Source organism: Onychomys torridus, chromosome 19 (genome assembly GCF_903995425.1).
Source record: "Onychomys torridus chromosome 19, mOncTor1.1, whole genome shotgun sequence".
Lineage (NCBI taxonomy): Eukaryota > Metazoa > Chordata > Mammalia > Rodentia > Cricetidae > Onychomys > Onychomys torridus.
The window spans coordinates 39508524-39525603 of record NC_050461.1 but is presented as its reverse complement, the minus strand read 5'-3'; the positions used below and the strand labels follow the sequence as shown (position 1 = coordinate 39525603).

At 38.8% G+C, this 17080-nt stretch overlaps 1 protein-coding gene across 1 annotated transcript in view; it reads right to left on the bottom strand.

The window, feature by feature from the left end:
• Vta1 (vesicle trafficking 1) overlaps window positions 1-15973 on the bottom strand; it is a 59010-nt gene extending 43037 nt beyond the window's left edge. The window contains exon 1 of the mRNA XM_036169083.1: window positions 15807-15973. Coding sequence (XP_036024976.1) covers window positions 15807-15918 — 112 coding nt within the window. The 5' untranslated portion in view covers window positions 15919-15973. The remainder of the gene's footprint in view (window positions 1-15806) is intronic.
• Window positions 15974-17080: the final 1107 nt, after the last annotated feature.

The window sequence follows — 17080 nt, the reverse complement described above, 5'->3', positions numbered from 1 at the left end:
GACTCCCTTTGCAGCCTAACGCTATGTTTCAGCCTCCCAAATGCTGGGGCTAGACAGCTGGGTCACCATGTCTGTTGTGGTGGTTTGAATGAGAACGTTTCCACAGGCTCAAGTATTTTAATATGTGGTTCTCAGTTAGTGGACTGTTTGGGAAGGATGAAGAGGTGTAATGTTGTTGGAGAACTTGTGGCCTTGTTGGAGGAAGTATGCCACTGGGGGCAGTCTTTAAGGTTTCAAAAGCTAACACCATTCCCAATTTTTTTCTCTGCCTCCAACTTGGTAATAAGAATGTAAGCTCTCAGCTACTACTTCATCACCATGCTTACCTGTCTGCTGCAACCACTACCACCACCACACCACCACCACCACCACCACCACCACACCACCACCACCACCACCACGCTAGTAGTTATGGATTCACCTTCTGAAACTGTTAAGTGAGCTCTCAATTAAATGCTTTCTTTTATAAGTTGCTTGGTCGTGGTATCTCTTCACAGCAATAGAACAGTGACTCAGATAACTGTCTATATTTTTTTATGTGACTGTACTTCTACCTGTAAGTCTTTTTATTGTAGCCCTCAGATATAAATTTAACTACCCTTTTTCTCTATGTCTGCATCTAAGCAGCACAGACTGCTGGCAAACTGTCATGATTATAAATACAATTATTAGTCTCAAATGAACTTAATATGAACTTTCCCAAAATGCCAAGTTTTATTTTGAATATACTTCAATCTCTTTAAAACAAGCTTATCTACAAATACACAAAAATTAGCACACACTAATTAACTGATCACTACGGAAACACTGGGCAATATAATATGATAATGTGAGGCAAGACACATTTCTGTTTGCTTTTTTAAAAAATCTTCTCTCAGAGCAATGGACAGTGGACATTATCTTAGGCCTACCATTCAAGAACAGTTAGCTATTTAGTAGACCGACTTGGGGGACAAGTGGCTATTTGACATAGTTAAAAGCCAAGGTAGAGAAGGAGTGAGGTTGATTCCTAGACTTACTTTGTCTTCTATAACAGCCTCAGGGCAACTACTGGAAAATTAAACCAGCGCTTTCTTGCTACCACATGTGATTTCTTGTCATGTGAAAGATTTTAGCCCCTTATGAGTTTCTTTAGCTTCTGTTGTTTACAATCTATAGAGAAATGTGTATCTATTTCCTCTGAATCAAAGGTAAAATTGTTTACACTTCAGTGTAGCCACAACCACTATCATCCTCATTCTTACTCTTCAGAAACACTTGAAATACAGTGTAATAATGTTCTTGGACATGGCCTAAATTTTATCCCCTTCATTTGTATATAAGTTACTCTATATTATAAAGGCATCGTTAAATAGTAAGATCCTTAACAAGAATTAGATCCTCTCAGATTCTGATTTGACATTTCTGTATTGTGTTGTGAGATACATGATCACACTGTGATCCCAGAGTTTGCATTTGCGTTAATTAAATAAAATTAACCTTGGGTCAGGAAGTGGAACCAGCAACTAGCTGATAGAAAGTAATCATAGAGAGTCATTGAGAGTCCAGAAAACAGACAGACATATGCACAGGAAGTAGTAGGGAGGGACTTGGAGTGTGACTGTCCGTCTCGGTTTGGAGACAGAAGAGAGGCTCTCTTTCTGAGACATCAGCAAAGAGGGAAGGTCACATGGTTGCTCCTCAACCTCTCTGAGCTAACAGGTTTTCACCCCAGCCTCTGACTCCTGAGTCTTTACTGGTGAATAGAATGATAGAGATTTAGTTAAAAACTACATTTGGTGGTGGCAGCAGGGGTAGAAGTCCTGCCCAGCTACTGAGAAGCCAGCCAATAGCTGTCGAGCTGCAGTTACTGGCTGAAACAGCAGTAGATTCAGGTGCAGCCACAGTGTTGGTGATAAAACAGTTATGTGGCTTACAATTTGAAGTTTGGAAAGTGTAATAGAAGACACATTCTCTAATACTAATAAAAATAAGACCTTAAATCTCTTTTTGAAAATTAGAAAATATCTTTTGTCATATGGATGGAAAAAAAGGATCACTTTCATACAGAGCTTTTTGAGACAAGCAATTCATTATAGAAACAGAAATATGTTGAAAATTAATATGTAACACAGCAACTGTCTATTAAGGTAAAACAAATGCATGTGTAGCTAAAGTTGCCTACAAGAAAATATTTATTTCATATTGGAATTTCTTTTAGGAATGGAATGGATAGTTTTTAGTTTTTTTGAGATTATAATTACACCATTTTCCCACTTCCATGTACACCTCCACCCCAACTCTTTTTCAAATTCATGGTCTCTTTTTGTTTGTTTTTTATGAATAAATATTATTTGATGATGAGTAATGAGGTATATTTGTAAAAGGATTAAGTACTTTCCAAGCCAACTTGTATTTAATGTGAGGCATTCAGGATACAAATATTCACTAATCATGAAGGTATGCATTATTCAAAGTTCCACAGACTATGAAAATAAAAGTTTTAACAGATCTTGATTATCCAAGAGAAATGTAAAAATGTCTAACATGTGAATACAAAATTTTACACACACACATCAAAGAGGAACAAGGTTTTATTATATTAAAAGGGCACAGCATTGAAATACTATATATACATTGATGTTTAAAAGTAAAACTTATTTCAAAAGATAGAACTGAAAACACTACACTGTTTTAAGTAGGTTATAAATACCTGCTATATGGTCAGTATTATCCTTTGTGAAGCAACTTCTGAGTCAAACACTGAATTACATTGTAGTTTTTAATAGCAGGTATATTTTACTACTTTCCAAAGTAAAACAACAGTAACAATCTCCTCACCTGCCACTACACACAGTTTGACCACAAATCAAATCAAAACAAAATAAGTAACAAGATAGGCAGAATAAATGAATGTCTACTAAAAGGTATGCATTCACCCTTTATCAAACAAGCATTCTGGAGCTCCTGTCATGATACAACTACTTTAAGAAAAAGTTAGTCTTAATTCCTACTAAAAGATGAAATGAAAATTGACCTATGAATTAGTATATCTCAGTTTTTTAATTTATAAAATCATCCAATACTCACACTTACATTATGGATACTAGCATTGTATTGATACATAGCAGGCACTACATGACAACTGGTTATTAAAATGAACCATAAGCTGGGCCAGGGGGAGCAGGTCAGTACTCTAAGATATTTTTATTAAAGCTGAAGCAAGAGGATTGTCAGGTCCAAGGCTGGCCTGTGAAACCGAGTGATCAAGGCCTTCTCAGGCAATTTAGGAATAAATCCTGAACAAAATACGTGAAGCAAGTTTCCTCCATGACATCTACAGAAAAGATCCAAGCATGGAATACCTAAGATCAGCTCAGCATTCTGCACAGAAACACTAAACTTGGGGGAAGGACAACAGTTCCAAGCAATGTTCTCTGGTTGAATTGGGAAAATAACAGCTTTTAAATTATTTATTTATTTATCTATTATTTGTTTTTATTTATTATCTCTCCTCAGGGAGAACAAGGCAGTTACAAGGTGAAGACTAGGGTCATGACCGGGAGGAAGCTAAGAGAAAGGAGCTCATTGATCTGCACAGGTAAACAGCTAAAGTTTGATCAAACACTACTACAGGTATGTGCATGGGAAAACTCCACAAGGCCAAAGAATGCACAAGGGCTATACGTCTACCTCTTCCTAAGCATACACACAGTGCTAGAATACATTCATGTTCCAAACAGAACATGGAGAGTCCTGGCTATTTACTCAGGATATTCAGTAGACTCCCAAATCATACTTTAGCAGTGAGACTAACCTGTTCCTAGAGAAAGGCTCTTTTAAGCATATTTTCCAAAGGCTATTTTATCCATGCTCCCCAAAGAGCTAGAAGTAATAATGGCGACAAACAACACTGGAAAACAAACCAATGAACAAAGCACAAAGGGATCCAATGAACCACTAACACCTTGAACGTTGGCCAGACTAAATCTTTTCAAAGTGTCCTATGTCCAAGCAAAAGTTACTAACCATGTTGGTGTGAAAGTGTGATGCATAAAGTAATAAGCCAACAATTCAAGCAGATCAAGCAATGATAAAAGTATGTGAAGATGACAGTCAACTACTAGGAAACTAAGTAACATAAAAGTATTTACAGAAAATTGAGTAAAAAGAGAAAGGAAAAATGTATACAACGGGACTCAAATGTAATGCCTAGAAATAATTATCCAAAGTGAAAAATTCACTTGATGATTAATAGTACAGAATAAACATAAAAGAAGAAGAAATGGTTAGTGAGCTTCAGAAATAGCCATAGAAACCACTCAAAATAAACCTGGGGGTAAACAATCTCAAGAAAAGAAAAATAAACAACTTAAAAACTAGCCTCTAGAGGTCCAGGAAAATGTCAAGAGTCTAGCTTACATGTCCAGATTCCCAAATGAAGGGAGCTAGCCAGAAAGGTGTCAAAAAACGAGGTAAAGAAAAAAACCAAACTGTCAAGTCTAGTGTACAGCAAGTGCAAATGCATCTTTCAAAAGGAAAGCCCAAGATAGGAAAGCCTATCTCCTCACAGCAGAGGCTGAGATAATCTCAGCATCAAACTGAGTAAGAAATGACAGAGTTCTCAGAGAGAAAAGACAATCATCAGACTTAAAGCTTAGGCTACAAAGAAAGGAAAATTATGTAAACAATATTCATGTGGTCAAATATATGAGAGATTAGTTTCTTATTTTATGAAAAAAATTAAAACAGAATAATTAAAAAGTAAAAATATATTAGAGGGTATATGACAAATATATGAATACAATACATACCAACTATAGGCAAAAGGCAGGAAAAAACAATAAAGACTTCATGTGTAAAGTTTTATATCATATGACAGAAGATGCCTTAATGCAAATGTTACAATAACACTAATAAATTAGAGAAATATTAATCTCACATTGGAAACATTGGAAGAATGACAGAATCCTTAAACAAACCCACAAAAACAAATTCTTGAGGGCACTAGAGAGATGGCTTAGTGGTTAAGAGCACTCTAGCTGTTCTTGCAGAGCATCTGGGTTCTAGACCAGCACCTACATGGAAGAGCACAACTCTCTGTAATTTCCACTTTAAATGAGTCAGTGCCATCTTCTGGCCTCTACAGGGACTGCATACATATGGTGCACAGACAAACATGCAGGTAAAAACACTCAGACACACACAGACACACACACACACACACACACACACGCACACACACACCAATTATCTACCAAAGAGGCAGAAAAGGAAACAAAAACCAGAAAAATCAAATATAACACTCATAGTATGGATTTCTCTGGGAAGGGGAAATACAAGAGAGCTGGGTAAACTAGAGGTGGGGGTTGAGGATGGGAAATAAGGGATCTGGTTAGGCAGGTTGGGGGTGAGACAGAGCAGGAGAGTAATGAAAGACATGTATGCGGGGTGGGAGTATTTCCAGGATTAGAAAGAAACCTGGTGCCAGGCAAACTCCCAGGAATCCACAAAGATGTCCTAGCAATAGTGGAGAGGGTGTCTGAACTGGCCTTCCCCTGTAATCAGATTGATGACTACCCTAAGTATCATTAGAGAGCTTTCATCCAGTAACTGGTGGAAACAAATACAAAGATCCACAGCCAAGCAGTGGGCCAAGCTTGGGGAATCCTGTTGACAAAAGGGAGGAAGGACTGTACAAGTCAGGGGGATCAATGCACAAGGAAGCCACAAAACCAACTAACCTGGGCTCATAGGAGCTCACAGATTCTGGACCGACAATTAGGGAGCCTGCATGGGACCAACCTAGGCCATTTACATATGTGTGACAGCTGTGTAGCTTGGTCTATTTGTGGGACTCCTAGCAGTGCCATCAGAGCCTGTCCCTAAATACCTGAGCTGGCTTTTGGGAAACTATTCCCCAAACTGGGTTGCCTAGCCCAGCCTTAATACAAAGGGAGGAGCTTAGTCTTACTCAACATGCCATACTTTGATGATACCCTGCTCCTTTATGAAACAGGAGGAGGAGTGGATGGGAGTGGGGGAGGGAGGGGAAGCAGGAAGAGTGAACAGGAGGAAAAGAGGGAAGGAAACTGTGGTGGGGATGTAAAATAAATGAAAAAATTGAAGTAATTCCAACAAAAAGAGTAATTTAAATTTAAGCACATTAATAATCACATTAAACAAATAGTTTACTCCAATTAATGGGCCAAAATTTTTGTCTGAGTAAAAATATAGGACTCAAGAATATATTGTCTTCAAGACTCCAGTCAACAGGAGTAACAATAACTTAAAAATAAATAACATTAAATGAATATTTAACAAGAGTCATATACTAACATAATCATTTAAAAGTGGTAAAATCAAATTAATTTACCACAAAAATATTGTGATGCTATTACTTTTGTCCCAAAATTACTAATAAAGTACATACTTCCTGCCATCCGATTCTCAAAGGTGCTAAAACTATGACAGACTTTAAAAAAATGGTGCTGAGAGAACTGGATAGTCCGAGGTAACAGTGTCAATCTAGATCTTTATGTTTCTCAAAAATCAACTGGAAACGAATCCAAGTCCCTAATGAAAGGCTTGGAGTCACAGGGGAAACACTTCACATTAGAGGCACAGGCAAAGACTTTTGGAACAAGATTCAAATCATTTTAGGGAATAATATCAAGAATATCTGCACAGCCAAGCAAACAATTACCAAGAAAGAGAAAATCTGTAGAATACGAGATAATAATCTTTGCTATCTATATATCCAGGGAATTAATATTCAGCATATACAGATCATTTAAATATAAAACAAAAGAATAATCTAAGAAATAAATGAACAAATGTGTATTATTCAAAACAACACAAGTCAATGAATACATGAAAAAAAAATTTCAACATGTTTAGCCATTATGGAAATGTAAATCCAAACTACATTGAGATTTCATCTTATACCAATCACAATGGCTAAAACTAAAACCAACAAATGCTGGTATGTGTGAGAGGCACATTCATACATTGTTGAGTGGGAATATAAATTAGTATAACCATCATAAAAATCAGGATGGAGCGTCCTCAAAACCCAGAACTACCATGTGATCTACCTACACCATTCTCTTTCTTTTTTTTTTTTTTTTAAAGATTTATTTATTTATTATGTATACAGAAGAGGGCACCAGATCTCATTACAGATGGTTGTGAACCACCATATGGTTGCTGGGAATTGAACTCAGGACCTCTGGAAGAGCAGAGCAGTCGGTGCTCTTAACCTCTGAGCCATCTCTCCAGCCCCTTGCCTACACTATTCTCAACTACAGACTCAAGCAATAAGGCCAGCTTAGCAGAGAGATACCTGTATATATGTACTGAGACACTAATTACAATCGGGAAGTTATATGACCAACAGGTATCATCAACAAGTAGGTAAAATGTGTCATACACACACAAAATGGAGTTTTATCCATCCATAAAGAAGGAAATCATATCATTGGAAGAAAAATGGATAGAACTGGCTATCATCACGCCAGTGAAGCAAGCCAACTCAGAAGGGCAGATAGCACATTTTCTCTGTGGAGCCAGGGGAAAATGAGAAAGACGACATTGAAGTGGAAAGGAGACTACTGTGAAAGAGACTGGGGAGGAGGGAGAAGAGGGAAGGAAAGGTGATGGGGTGGGCACCATTAACGACATGATGTATGCAAACGTCATAACTGCCACTATTCATACAACATTAAAAAATAAACTAAATTTCACAAGTGAAGCATATTTGTCCAAGGTCATATAACCAAGTAATGGGTTAGGATTTTACTTAGGTACAGTCTGGCAGGAGTCTCCTAACCTTGAATCTCTCTAGCTCTCACAGCACACATGTACACAGCATTGTATATGTGCTATGTATATGCAACCACAAATTATATATGCTAGAATATATAATTCTTCACACTTCTTTTTTACAGTATGTTGTGGGTATTTTCTGTAATAAATGTAACTATCATTTCTACAGTGACATAACATTTTATCAGCCCACCATAAAGGACTTGAATGATAAATACTAGATTTACCCTTTGAGCATATTTTAAAAATCACTGCTAAAAATAGCTTTATGTTAGACACTTTTATACTACCATTGTCTATTTTACTCAACTGGACTACCATGGTAAAAATGTATTATTTATTCTCTTCACATAGTGACTATTTCACTATAAAATACAATCCTAAAGAATCCTTGAAATATCATGGATCACCATCATCATCATCATCGGCATAATCAAGCATTTTTCCCTCAAAAGAACTGCAGCCTAAGAGGGTGAGGTGGCAAGCTACAGAAGATAGCAGGTGTGAATCTGCATATAGCTTTACGTTTTAGTCACTTCAGGCAGATCTTACCTGTAATGAGTATAAGTGGGAAGCCTGTGATTCTTTATTCTTTTGTATGTATTCCAAATTGTCTAACATAAACATGCATTATTTTGACTACTCTTTCTCAAAAGTAACAAAACAATACTGTATTGCTTCTAGAGGGAGCAGGAAAAATGGGTATGGGGTTATGTGTGAATGTATGTGCACATGAACGTCAGAGAGCAATACTGGGTGTCTTCCTCACTTTAGAGCCAGTGTCTCTAACTGAACCTGGATCTTGCTGATTAGCTAGACTGGCTAGCCAACCAGCTTCAGATATCAACCTGTCGCTGCATTCTGAGAGCTGGGATTACAGAGGAGTGGTGTCATGTCTAGCTTTTACATAGGTGTTGGGAATCAAAATCAGGTGGTCACGCTTGCATGGTAACCACTCTATGACTGAGCCATCTTCCCAGCATCAGATTTCCTCTAAAAACTTATATTTGTTGATGCAGTGTATGGGGGAATGCTGCTGCTTAGAACAACGCTTTCTAAAGTGCCCTGCACAGTCCTGACAAAAAAGGTCTGCCCTTCCATGATTTCCTGCACTCTGTCCAAAAATAAACAATAATAAAGTGAGTCTTAATAAACAAAGTGTCCCCTCCAAGAAACAAACAAACAAAAAACAAACAACAACAAAATAAAAAACACCTGTTAAAGCCTAGGATAGAAAGACAAAAGTAATCCTAACAGCTATATGAAGCTTTTGAGTGAAGGCAGGAACTTAGCAAACATGCCTGTGGAGAACTATAATATATAATCCTGCTCTATTAAAAAAGGATGCAGGCTTTCACCTTTGAGCAGTCAAATGTAACTATTTTGAAACACAAGCCTTATCAAAGAGGCTTAAATTATCTGGGCTAGCAAAGAAGGAAATGAAAGGTAAGGGGTGCTATTTGGTTGCACAGCTCCATTTAAGAGATCACAGTTTTGTTTTTTGTTTTCTGAAGAGTTTTATATAATCAAAAGAGAACATTCAAATGACTATATTAATAAAACAAAATATGGATGCCCATATACTTTCACAAACAAAAGTAATAGGATTCTAATGCATAAAGTGAAAATTGATCATTCTGTGTATTACTGATAACCTGTCATGTCAGTACAGTATCCTGAGTTGGCCTATAATAATAATAAAAAAATTCAGACAAAACCATGGTCCCAATTTATCATTTAAGTTCTGAAACCATAAAGATAACAAGATTCTTCCCATTGGTTTAAACTTATCTAACTTAAAAATTCCTTTTTCTGTGTGATTAAGAACAAATAAGAGGCAATGTATCTGTAATGCTAATTTCCATGTACTTTATCATCACTAGCAAAGAAAACCAACATTTTTGATATTTAAGTTAAACATTTCTGCTTTTATGTGCTATATCATATCTGACTAAAATAGTTACATGTATTCACAACTTCCTGAGGAACTACTTAATCTTTCTGTGATCACATAAACAAACAGGGTCTCAAGAACATGTTTTCATGGTCATTAAAGGACTCTGGCTTTACAATGACACCCACTGAAGGAATCTTTAAAAGCCAAATTGAAAAGTTTATATTTCAGTTACAGTGAACTTAAAAAAAAAGAGATCTTTCTGAATTTAGCCTATAGCACCAAATCTGGCAGTGTCAAAGATTGTTATCATACAGTTTTGTTAGTGGGGACTCAAATATTTTCTGGTCTTATTAAAGAAAAGAGGGAGTGTAGTCAGACTTGCTCATTGGGATTGCCAGTCTGCAAATAATAACATGGAGACTTATTATTAATTATGAAAGCTTGGCCTTTAGCTTAGGCTTCTTTCCAACTAGCTCTTATAACTTGAATCAACCCATATTTTTTAATCTACATTCTTCTATGTGGCCAGTTAACCTCATCTCCATACTGTATGTCCTGCTTCCCCTGAGTCTCACTGGTGAATCCACCTTCCTTCCTGCCTGTTCTCTCCTGCCAAGCTATGGGTTGTTGAGCTCTTTATTACTCTAACCACAATAATACATCTTCACACAGTGCACTAATATCCCCAAACATCCCACAACAGGAAAGGAGCTTAGAAATACAGGTTTAGGAGCAGAAAGCCTAATCTTCATTTCCTTTCTACTTATGTTTCTCCCCAGATTATGTCTGTATCTTTTTGCTAATTACTTATTACTGATAACTTTCTCATTGTGGTGATATATTGTGTCCCCCAATATATTGTGCATCCTAATAAACTTATCTGGGGTCAGAGAACAGAACAGCCAGTAGACAGACATAGAAGCCAGAAAATGGTGGCACACACACCTTTAATCCTATCACTTGGGAGGCAGAGATCCATTCGGATCTCTGTGAGTTCAAAGCCACACTGGAAACAGCCAGGCATGGTGACTCACACCTTTAATCTCAGTAAGTGATGGCAGAAAGCAGAAAGGTATATAAGGTGTGAAAAGCAGGAACCAGAGTTGGTTAAGCTTTTAGCTTTTAGCAGCAGTTCAGCTGAGATCTATTCGGGTAAGGACACAGAGGCTTCCAGTCTGAGGAAACAGGATCAGCTGAGGAATTGGCGAGGTAAGGTTGGATGTAGCTGGTTCTGCTTCTCTGATCTTCCAGCATTCACTCCAATACCTGGCTTCAGGTTTGATTTTATTAATAAGACCATTTAAGATTCACGCTACATTTCATTCAACATTTCTCCTCTCCACCTGTCATTCAGGTGTTGGTTCTACTAAATAGCAACAGAGGACCACAATGGCTGCAAGAGCAAATGCCCCTAAAAAAAAGATTATTATAAATGCCCAGAGTTACATAAGCTTTAGTTGTCTGTCAATTCCTGTGACTAATGGTGTGGCCACAGTTCTCCTCTAAGGGCCACTGTTACCTTAATATTCAAGTCAATCAAGTAAATGCTCTTTTGGACACCTACTCTTTAGTATGAAATGACCTCTGGTGGCCTGGCACTACGAGGCACAGTAACTGAATGAAGAAAAGCAAGCCCCCTGAAGTCCACAATCTAGAAGAGAAGACAGGTAAATGAGCAGGCAGCCAGAAGAAAGCCACGGAAAACACAAGGAGGACTAAGAAGATGAACCTAAAACCAGGGGCCCAAGGGAAGAGCTACCAGGAACAACTGTGACATTCAAGCTACGACCTTAAGGATAAGAATGGAGTGTGTGGTGAGAGAAGAAGAGTCATGGAAGCAGAACAGAGGCTGCAAAGCATAGAGACAAGAGCAAGTTAGTTAAGCTCCATGAGGGGAAGGCAACTCAGTTTCTTCAGAACTACAAAATATGACTCAAAATCCAATCTGGAGACACCATGCCATTGAAGACACTGCTATTTTCTCTGAATAACATTTGAACTTCCTCACTACCTATGCCTTTAAATTGTTTTTGGTTTTTGTTTTCAATGGCTTTATTTGTTACAATACGAAAAACTCCCAACTTACACAAAGGGGGAAAGCAATCAACAGGAAAAACACCACACATACAAACACTCCGTTGTTTATGAATATATACGATTTTTTTTTTCCTGAGACAGGGTTTCTCTGTGTAGCCCAGACTGTCCTGGAACTTGCTCTGTAGACCAGGCTGGCCTCACAATCACAGAGATCTGCCTGCTTTGCCTCCCAAGTGCTGGGATTAAAGATGTGCACCACTAGTGACTGGTTCAAGATTATCCTAAATTTTTGTGTAACTATTCAGCTTATAAAATGCACTTTGTAATTTTTGAACAATTATATAATTTTCTACCAGTGAAGACACTTACCGCTTTCATAGTATCTATTTGTATATTTGTGATACATTTACATACATACACACAAAATTTGTGCTTTGAAATTTTACATTTCTATTTATAGCAAAATGTGTGTAGTACTTGGGCCCCATACATGCTAGGCAAGTACTCTAACATGAGGTATTTCCCTAGCACTATTTCTGAGACAGGTTCTCATGTAGCCCAGGTTAGCCTTTGGACTTTTGATCCTCTTGCCTCTACCACCTGAATACTAGTATTACAGATGTATGCCATGATGCTCAGCAAACTTGAGAATGGAAAGATCTTCCTGCAATTTGCATTAACTACAAAACCAGAGCTAGCAGTGTCCAGAATACTTCACACAGTGTCTGTTGTTTGTAGGGACTTACTCATTTTTTGGCTTTATAAAAGAAAAAAAATCTACATCATACACACTTCATTGAATTCTGCTTGAAGCTCTTACAATATTTGTGATTATTTCCTAAACACATGTTTCCCCAAACTGGAACCACTTCACTATATATACATTTCTAAAACTTTGTGCCAAATCTCTCAGCTATGCCAGTGAAGATTTTAGTACACTCATCTATATTAAATTCAATTTTTACATTAAAAAATAACAGTTTGGATTTCATATTCTTAGAAACTCCTAACTACAATGATATCTGTAGTAGGGATTGGATCCAAGTAAAGACAGAGTTTCATTTAATAAATATTTTGTACACAAAGATAGCAGATAATTTTTTTGTGCATATATTTATTCTCTATGCAGACATGTATGGAAGCAGGGATCACCGGTGGGTGTTTTCTCTGTTGCTTTCCACCTTATTTTCCCAGACAAGGTCTCTTATTGACCTGAAGTTCATATCCCCCCCCCCCCCCCCCCCCCCGCCCCAGGCTCATGCTATTGGGATCTCTTTTATGGGGGTGCTGTGAACTCCGTTTTCATGTCTGTAGAGCAAGCGTTTCACCTACTGAGCCATCTCTCCAGCACTCAGCTCTCTAGCCTGGAAGATAAATTTATATACTTCAATAGCTTGAAGCACGGAACAATGTTTCTCAGTGTGAAATTTTCTACTCTTGCCATCATGATGGCATTAAAAGCCTTTTGGATTATAGAGCATACAGGGTGTGTGGGGGTAATAAGTCTAATTTAAAAGGTTTAAAGATAAACTTAGTAATAAGAAACTACCAGAAATGGTCAGGCAGAATTGAAAACAAACAATACCCAGAAATAAGAACTAAAAGTTGAAGTCACTCAATGGATGTGTTCAGCAACAGAACACCTGGAGGTTAAGACAGACCTTACCGAGTTACACAACGAAACAGAGAGAAGACAGCTGAAAGAATTAGGAGAAGAAAGTTAAAGGGAAAAGAATAGCACATATGTAACAAAACCTTCACAATAGCTATAACAAAGAAGCAGCAACAAGGTAATTTTTCTATAATTGATAAAAGATCCATTTACAATCTTAATCCTAAATTAAAACCAAATCCCAAGTGAGTACCCAGAAGAAATCAAGGCCTAGAAAACTAGAATGTACCCTAGAAACTGATAGACAATTTACATTAAGCATTTTGGAAAAAGAACTTCCTGCAGAAAAACCAGACCGTGAACTGGAGAAAATGCCTGCAATACATGCAACAAAGGATTAGTATATATTATCAGTTCAATAGAAGCCTGGGCAAAACCACAAAAAGGCAGTTCAAAAGGAAACCACATGTTTAATTAACATATGAATAGCTGGTGACCCTAATTAAAACCCAGAGAATTGCAAATATCACTTCAAAGAGACAGCATCCACAGTCACCAAATTAGCAAAAATTACAAACTTGAGTCTCACTAAATGTGAGTACATTAGTATGTTCCTATCATTCCTTAAACTCTGTATGGACATCATGTACGATCTTATATATGGGTCTCATGACAAATACTGTATTACAGCCAAATGGACTTGTCATAAAATTCCCATTCATGACTTTAGGGAGAGGGAGTCTGCTTAAATTGAAACAGGCATGAAAACCAGATGGCAGCGGGCTCAAAGGTCCCCACCAGGAAAGGGTGAGGGCAAGAGTGGACTCCCACTTCAAGTTCACCTCAAAGATGGAGTGATGAGGCTCAATTTTAGGGGACTGTCATGGGAAACACTTCTCTTAGTTTTTTTTTTTTTCTTTTTAATTTTAATTGTTTTATGTTTAAACAAAGGAAATGGAGGAACAAGCTTAGAAACAAAGGGCAAGACTGGGCATATTGACCCAGGAAGGAAAGGATCCTGGGTAGTCACAAAGGTGCACAGTAATAGGTGCATGAATAAAGAAAGATTCGCTCAGAGGGGAACAGAGGGCCCTATTTCAGTTCCCAGACATTGCTTCTTTGTTCATGTACCAGCTTCTCTCTAGCTCCACACCCAGTATCCCAGCTCCTCCTTTAAACTTGCCTCTGGACCTTCAGACTCGTATTCCACCTAAAGGTATAGTCTTTCCCAAATGTGCATGACCTACTGGCTTCGACTGTCTACTCAGCGAAATACCCTCTGAACAAAGGAAAACGAAATCTCTCCCCTCTACACTGTTCTGGTACTTCTGTTCCCTTCCCCGATTTACTTGTTATAATGCTTGAGTACTGTCTAAGCAACCTCCTCTCATTAGTACTACAAACGGTTTTTGACAGTACCAAGGAAAAGCCTGGCACCAGGTAAAAAGGCTCAATAATTACATGCTGCATGAATGATTATTAGGACTTGGTTGAGGAAGTTAAAAGAGCAAGCACGGTGAAAATAATACTCTTCAATTTTGACCAAGATGAAGTGCAGTCATCTTATGGCTTGCAGGAGAGGTTACATTTCAAATCTTAAATCACGAGGAGTTTGGCAACTATGGGGGGCGGGTGTGTGATGACATCCACGCACATTGCAGAAATGAGGTGGTACATGTAGAGAAGGGAAGGGATGAGTTGGTCCAGATTTTTGCTAACAACGTCCTTGCAATGTTCACAACAGAGGACAAATCATATTGAGTTTCTCTATTCTGAAAGTTCTTTAGGGGCTCAGAGTAGTACAGTCATTTCTTGCAACAAAGATATGAATATAAAATTCAAAACACATTTTACATAAAACTACTAGCCCTACCCGCTTTACCAACTCCAAAAGCCTGAACAAAGTTAGACCTGTTTTTCCCTTGGGCGGTAGAGCTTTTATACAATCTCAAACTGGGAAAACTGTTACAATAAACTTCTCAACTTTTCGTTCTATCAGGACGACAAAGGAAGAGAGGAGCATGGGAAACCAAAGTCAAGAGCAGTCAAACTCAAAAAGTGTCTAGCAGCAGATACCCGCCACGGAAGCGTGTGTGTATTAACCTGCACTTTTTGTTATGACTTCTATTAGTCTACCTTCCTCCCCCATCTCGGGGACATCCACTTGCATTTCAACCCCATCTCAAAGGCTCGACTCCCCAGGTAGCTTGCGTGTATACACCGAAAACCTGGGAGGAGTGTGCAGACCACTCAGGCGCACGTGGAGTCAGTTCCGAGGCTTACTTAGGACTGGTAGGGGACACTAAGATGCTTGAGGTTTCCCCAGGGCGGGCCGGAGGTCAAGGCTCGGGGCTTAAAGCCAGGGGGCGGGGCGGGGCGGGCCTCCAGCGCCGAGGGCGGCGCGTGGGCTCCGGGAGCAACCCTGAGGGAGGGCGGCGACTCGGAGGGACTCACAGTAGTAGGCCACCACGGGGTCCCGCTTGTCATGCTCCTGAGCCGTTCTCAAATGATGCTGTATGCTCTTAAACTGCGCGGGCAGCGGCGGCAGCGGGGCCAGCGCGGCCATCTCCACTCGCGGAAGCACCACTTCCTACTAGCCGGCCACAAACACTTCCGCTTCCGCATTCGAGCGCGCCAAAGCCCGCCCTCTCTTCCGCCGATCAGCCGCTTTGTCGGCTTGTCGGCGACGGATGCCCGGAAGAGTCAAACTTAGCTGCCGGGTTCAAGGCAGCGAAGAACGCAGATCATGTGAGGTTTCTGAGTTGCACACGGCACCAGCGCTCTCTGCTGGTAAGAAAAAGACAAGCGGTTTTTTAATTTAGCTTTCTGCTTTTCTTTTCTTTTCTTTTTTTTTTTTTTTTTTTTGTTTGGAACAAAAGGAAGGAGAAGAGAGGGGAAAAGTAAGAAAGTAAAGTTCGTGGACCGGGAGAAAGGAAAATATAACTTCAAGTTCCCCAATCTTAATTTTGAATATATTAACCATTCCATCTCCCCCTCAATACCATACCTCCTCCTGGTCTCTCTGCCTCATCTCTGCCTTTCCCTCGTGTGTGTGTTGGGAACATTCTAGGCAAGCATTGTTTACTACTAAGCTACTTTCTCAGCTTTCAATCCTCTCTCCCTCCCTTCCTCCCCCCCCCCCACCCTTTGTGTGTGAGTGTGGGTGGGTGTCTCACTAAGTTGCCAAAGCAGGCTTTAAACTTGATATCCATTACCTAGATAGAGCTTCCCACTTTTAATAGAGATTACAGCCATATGCTTACTGATAGCCCACAGAGCTTTTTTTTGGGGGGTGGTTGGGGGCTGAGGGTTCATTAATTTTAATCAAACAAATGATCACCAAATAAAATTTTATAAGCACTCAAACACACACACACACACACACACACACACACACACACACACACAAAGTACTCGTTGCAGTGTTTCTAGAAATTGTAGAGAGATAATGGAAACATGTATGTGAAGGAAGTCTGAACTGGAAAGAGCCACTGTTTTTGGCTTAGAGGCTTTAAATTCTTGCAGGGAAGTGCTATGTTTAAGTCTTAAATTAAAATTTTGCATTTTCACATACTGGACTAAATAGCCAGCCCTTTTCAAACTTGAAAGCTAAATATGTGGAAATTAATGAAAATCGAACTAATGTTATGTAAGTTTATTATTCACGGAATATGATGAACATTTGGGAAGTGTTTTAATACTTGTCTAGATAGAGTCCTGTATATTTA